The sequence below is a fragment of the Dicentrarchus labrax genome, unplaced genomic scaffold, assembly GCF_905237075.1.
Source record: "Dicentrarchus labrax unplaced genomic scaffold, dlabrax2021, whole genome shotgun sequence".
Lineage (NCBI taxonomy): Eukaryota > Metazoa > Chordata > Actinopteri > Moronidae > Dicentrarchus > Dicentrarchus labrax.
Genome location: NW_026136724.1, coordinates 11,973,190 through 11,979,609, shown reverse-complemented (window position 1 = coordinate 11,979,609; position 6,420 = coordinate 11,973,190). Strand labels below are relative to the sequence as shown.

The window sequence follows — 6,420 nt, the reverse complement described above, 5'->3', positions numbered from 1 at the left end:
ATATAATTTATATTATAATTGATAAAAACTTTGATACATAAATATACAGTATGTTTCCGTGTGATCCTGACTTTTTTCACATTACACATAATACAAGTCATTTATTAGTGTCACCTTGATTAATAGAGCCTTACAGGTTAAAGGACCAGTCAATCTATATTACATTTTCCAGGTGTTGTATTTGCTAAAGGATAGCTATTCGTGGCGCAAATTACCAGTCAGACAGTTGCATTTTACTTTACCTGCACGAGACCACGTTTTCATGTTTGTACACAACAGATGTATGCTTCTGATTGAGAGCGCTAATGACTCATGGAGGAGTTAGTGTATGGTATTCCCATTGTGGTGTTGTCAGCAGATACTGTGGGTCACTGGTGTATTGACAGAGGCCTCTGGGTAGTAACCCTGTGAGGTGTGTCTGCTTTTTGTGCGTTTGCTGGCGTCACGATGATCTCCAAGGTGGTTTAAAGAGAGAGACATTTGACCACTTTACCACGTATCAATTAAAATCCAGTCTTGTTCAGTTATTATCATATGGTTCTCATTATTTACTATGACAACATACACTTATACTCATGCAAAGTAAAAAAATATGTAGGCCAGTTCAGTGCTATGATGCTTCATCAGTGCCACCAACCAACAACACACAAACACATGTTGCCTTGACAACGCTCCACATATATACGCTGCAACAGAAAGCACAGTGAGCATCAGAAAACTAAAAGGTCAAAACAGAGAGACATCAGGTAAACGTTTAATATGTGGGCTTTCTGTTGATCTTTCTCGGTTACTCCCCGTGCTGTTTCATTTGTTGAATTTATCACAGTATCTTAACAAGGAAGCAGAGACAACACAAACAGCCTTTGTGTTTACCAGGAACTGATGTGTGGGTTCTGGTATAGAAAGTAACTTCCAGGCACGAAGCCAACTCTAACCAATCACGTTATCTGTTACTTGTGTGTTTGGACCTGTTTCATCAAGATATGGGCAAACACGAATCTAGAAGAAACTCCACCATGGTTGATAATACCAAGCGAGTGTTGTGACTCAGTCTGAAAATAGGTTGCAGACCTTTGTGTTGTTGGTAGCCTATGATAGTGAGTACGTCAACAGAGCTAAAAGACCAAAAGAAAAAAAGAAAAACGTCCCCCTTATTGCACAATCTCTCACAAAACTAACTTGCCTGCAACACTTTGTTTTCTTTATACTTCTCTTTTACAACTGACGTTGTCAGATAAACACGCCACTATAGCTTTTACATGAACTCTATTTTATGATCTATTTTATGATGAGAGCAAAGCAAATGTAATATTATAATAACATAATTGCTCTGAACTGGTTTCCCAACAAACAAAGTAATGACATGAAAGAATGCCAGTCGTACAAGAGAAAAAATTCAGATTTAATTAAAAGTGTAAGTCGTAGAGTACATGCCATTGCAAGTCAGTCACCATTTTTCACTTTAATTTGCATTTTATTCCAACCACTCAAACATTTTCTAAAGCTGTCTCTTTTTTTAAATGGGTGAATAACACAGCACAAAGTAAAGTATGATTAAAATACAGTTATTCGGCCATTAAAAAACTTAAAGAAAGTCTTTTCACTCGTGTGGCTGTGGTTCAAATGTTTAAGAACCTCAATAGCTGCCAAGTTGAATGAAAAAAATCCCAAACACACCAGCTACAGGCAGGCCTCACTAGCACTGTAAATGCTCAGTGCTAGTTTGATTAGTTCTTAAATAATTTAATGTTTTTAAAATAAAATTTGACATCTCTTGTTCACAATTAAATCATCATCTAAAAGTATACAGACAAAATGCAATTTGATTCCTTAATAAAATCAACCACACAGGAAAAAAGAAAATCTGGTTTTATATTTTAACAATGGCGTGCAACAGTTTTCAATGTCGCTCCCACAGCGTACACAGGCATATAATCATTACCCAACCATCAAATCAGACTCTTAAACAGATTTCAAATGAATTCAAGATTTGCCTCCAGCAGATCACAAGCTTATCTAAACATTCAGAAAATACAACTCACCCCTTCATTCAAAAATACAAATGATCATAATTTAGAGGTGCGATTAGAACAAAATACTTCCTAATTATAGAGACATTTTTAAAGGGCAGCTTCATCAATGATGGGACTGATTCCAGCACCAAGTTTAAATGCTACTGTGGGAGTGAAACAGCTTCAGCTGCCGCCAAATCCGTCAGTTTATCAGCCGCTTAATTCTGAACTCCAACTCCAAATGATGGCTAGTTACCTAACAAAGTGACTTGTATAGAGTTAGCTAAGATTTACCACCATTTGCTTAGTCACAGTGCAAGGTACTTAGATTAGTTTAATAAGGCATAAGACTGTTATAAAGCTAATTTGGGTTTTGAACATGCACAAGAGTTTATTTTGGGATATTTAAATGAAAAAGGTTCCTCCTGGATTTGCAATATGTCTGCACTAAATTCACTTCAAATTAAGTTGATTAATGGAATTAAATTAAAAATGCTTTCTTTGAGACAGACGTCGGTGTCAGCTCTGGGCTGCCTGTCTGTCGAGAAATGCATTTGACATGAAATGTCCATCAGTTTGGGGTAAACACACTCAGTAAAAGTACTTTTGAAATGAATTTGACTAGACTTAGAGCAGGAAGCTATAACAAAGTCTCATAAAATAAGGACAAAAACAAGCAATGACTAAACAGACTCGTCCAGCAGAGCTACAGAGACTTATGTAACCAGAGAAGCTTTTTTAGTAAATATTAGCAGTTACACAAGATGAAAACACAGAATGTTCTAGGTTGTTCAATGCATCCAAAATTAAACCTGCAACGATACAGAAACCTACGCCGCTTGTGTTTGTTTATAGAAATTTGCACATACGAGCAGCACCGGTCACTAAGCGGTGGAACCAGTGCTGTTCTGATAATGGGACGAATGCAACCTCAGACAGTCATTAGTTATGCAGATTAAAACATTTTTTATAATCAAAATGTGCAAAAACACTTTAAATATAAAAAGAGGAGCCCCACGGACACCAAGCCTTGTTTGTTTGAGTCTGGTTGACTCCGGTTTTGCACGGGAAGGCACTCCAGCAAAAGTAACGTTTGGTTCATGAAAGATTCACAGTAGAAAAATCTCACTTGGCTCCTCGTGTCTGTTCAGCTACAGCTCTCCTTGCTACATGTGTTACTGGGTTTATCTCTACTCTAACAGTTGCCATGCATTATTCAGGGGTCGTATTAACAAGCGGAGTGAAAACAGACAGTTTGTTTCAAAAAGTAAATTGACAATTAAAAAGTAAATAAAAAGATGAGATGAGATGAAGATTTAAAAACTGTAGGGATGCACTGATACCACTTGTTTTCAAACTAAATAGTACTTAAATTTGAGTAATTGTGGATATTGAGTATATATATATATATCTATATATATATAAATATATATTATAGTGCTAATGACTTTGAAAACATGTTTTATTTTCATCAGATGCTCCTCATTTTGACTGTTACATATTAAATTGTGTTAATGTTGCTGTAAAAGTTGCTTCAAATGTCTCCAAACTGCTGAAGTTCTCCTCAGCCTACATGCTCAACCAACGAGAGATTATATCACGCGGCTGTAAAGTGGTATCAGACTGGTTTTATAATAACAACTACAAGTACATTGGCACGGTATCTAACTTGATACCTGATACTAGTTTCGGTATGAGTGCATCCCTAAAAAACTAAAGAAAATGGAACAATAGTGTCTGTTAACAGTTTATGTCGTCTTTGCCTTGAAAAGACTGACTTCTGAATATTACGGGCCAATATCTATTTTGCACACACTTCAATCATAAACCTTTTGAAACAAAACTCTCCAGATGTTATTTAATGGGTACTTCAGAGCATGCAGATATGAACTACAGTTAAAGCATGCTGATGGATATGTAAATGACACAATCGATCCAACTCCAAACCAGACCTGCCCCAGTGTAATGTAACGTATAAGGTGACAAGTCTGCCACTGCAGTCATTAAAAAATGGAATATTCACACTTCCAAAGTCATGAAGACTTGTAAAATATTAATATTACAACTATATTTACTATCAGATACAAATGGCAGTATGTTCTCTTTATTGAATCAGGTTAGGTAAACAATACAGGGTCCTCAGTTGTGTTTTTATCTTTATTACTGGACCCAGGAATATCAGCTGGAACATGTCTCATCTGCATACTGTCAACAAATGTCCAGACTCCAAATACCCAAAGTAACCAGTAACATAAACTTTTCTAAAACTACATTAACTACAGAAAATGTTGTATCCTATATTCAAAATCTGTTGTCATGGCAACACATTGCTGACCAAAGCAGTCCAAAGACTCAAAGTAATGAAATACTTTGTGGACAAATCCAGAGCCCCAGACCACGATCTGGTTCCATATGATACAATTCTTGCAATATATCAATATTTATGTATATTTTTAGAAAATCAGTTAATTAATGTTGATGTTTGTTAGTCTCATGTGAGCCAGAGTTTCCCCCCTAGGAGTTACAAACCTCTAAGAGAAAACTTAAAGTAGCTTCTTTGACTCTAGCTGTCCATTAACCTCCCCATTCTCCCCACTTAAACCATTTACATCTTTGCTGCACTTGATCCTCAGCAGGACGTTAGACAGCATGTCCTGATACAGGCTGAGGCAGACCCAGCCCGGCAAGTAGAGGAGGGTGATGAGTCCCATGAAGTTGTGAGGATAATGGGAGTAGTCCCAGGAGCAGGCGTCGAACTGCCTCAGGACCAGACCCCAGGAGAACTCCCAGGCGTAGATGAAGCAGATGTAGATGGGGAGCCGCCGACACGTCCCCCACCCCCTGCTGAAGTGCAGGTGAAGGTAGAGCTTTTCCACCACGAAGCTGCAGCTCCCGTACATCAGGAAGGACCACAGGGACGTGTGGCCGCTCATGGTCCGATCAGACTTCTCCACGAGGTTGAAAACTGAGGTGAAAATCACTTCGTCCAGGAAGCCGTGCATCCCGAAGAACAAGAAACGCAAGAAGCCCGGGAGACCGCGAAGAGGGCCCCGAACGCGACCTCTGTCCTCCGGGGCGGGTGCGCTGGGGGGGTCGGGGTGGCAGGAGGGGTGATACTGCAGCCGAGACAGCCCTCTGTGAAACACCTGGGCAAAATACAGAGCCAGGATGTAGTGCACTGCCAGCTGCGTCCCGGACACCACCCTCACCTGCTCGGTCAAAGTGTTGATGTTCCCGATCAGGATCTGCAGCCCGATGTAGACCGACGGGTAGAAAATAAGATGAAACACCACAGGCCGACCACGGAAACACCTCTTCTGTGAGTAGATCTTCTCCAGCGCAAAGTGGGTCAGTGAATGCATAATGCAAAGATACGGAGAGGAGAAGCCCACCAGTTTAGGGTCCCGATAATTCAAAACCCCCTGCAACGACGAGAGCAGGACATCCAGAGTCACGCCGTGCATCCCGTAGAAGTAAAGCCGCATCCATCGCGGCAGCTCCCGCAGCGACTCCGCCGCGTCCTCGGTCTCTCCGGACGGTTCTTGTTGGCGGGGCACTCGCGTTGTTTTTAGGCCACCGGCGGGGTCTTCTGAGCGGCCGCGGGGACCTTCCTGCCACCGACTGGCCATGATCAGTCACTCTGTCTGGAGAGATTCAGTTGTCTCTCTCTTCGTGCACATTGTTTGCTGTTATGTTCCGGTGCGGCCGCACAGTGCAGCGACCTGGGGCTGCAAGCATCTCCTGCGCTGTGTGCAGAGTGACTGCTGCCTTCAGGGGCGCCCCGGAAAAACCTGTGTTTGTGGCACCCAGCTTGAGAGGATTTAAAGACGCCTTGTTGACTTTTCTTGTAAACAAACACAAGTTCTGTTGACATGTTGCTTCTCACCAAAACACACTGTGCTGCTGTATTTAGTGTATGTCCGTCCTTATAAGACATTTGCTAAGCCTACTTTAAATTGGCCAATGGCCACTTGTAAAAGCATAGCTCCATAGCGCCACTAGTGGTTAAAAAGACTCCACCAAAGACCTTTAAATGGACACAATTGGAAACAATATCAGGCTATGGTAACATTTTTAATGGTTGTTTTAGTTTTCAACCCAAGTATTAGAACATTAGCTTGACTAGTAGTCAAAATAACACTATGATAATACAGTACTCTTCCTGCTGTTATAAATAGTAAATAGATTTAACAGTATTGATAGTAAATGCAGCAATAATAAAGGTGTGAATCTTAAGTGTGATTTCTCACACATGCTGTCGCTGCTCTGGGTCGTCATTTGCGTCGATATAACAAGGTTCCTAAATGTCCAACAGCACTTGAAGGCAGCATGAGAGAGCGCCAGAGGGAGGAGGCGGTGTATCTGTGGTGTAGACAGGACGGTTTGGGCTCTGACGCGTTCATTAATT

At 40.7% G+C, this 6,420-nt stretch overlaps 1 protein-coding gene across 1 annotated transcript; it reads right to left on the bottom strand.

The window, feature by feature from the left end:
• Window positions 1-1,381: 1,381 nt before the first annotated feature.
• Window positions 1,382-5,831, bottom strand: tmem229a (transmembrane protein 229A). The gene has a single exon (XM_051392105.1). The coding sequence runs from the start codon at window positions 5,639-5,641 to the stop codon at window positions 4,556-4,558; it is 1,086 nt and encodes a 361-aa protein (XP_051248065.1). The 5' UTR covers window positions 5,642-5,831; the 3' UTR covers window positions 1,382-4,555.
• Window positions 5,832-6,420: the final 589 nt, after the last annotated feature.

Coding starts and splice junctions, on each gene's coding strand:
- tmem229a (XM_051392105.1), bottom strand. CDS start 5,641: ATGGCCAGTCGGTGGCAGGAAGGTCCCCGCGGCCGCTCAGAAGACCCC.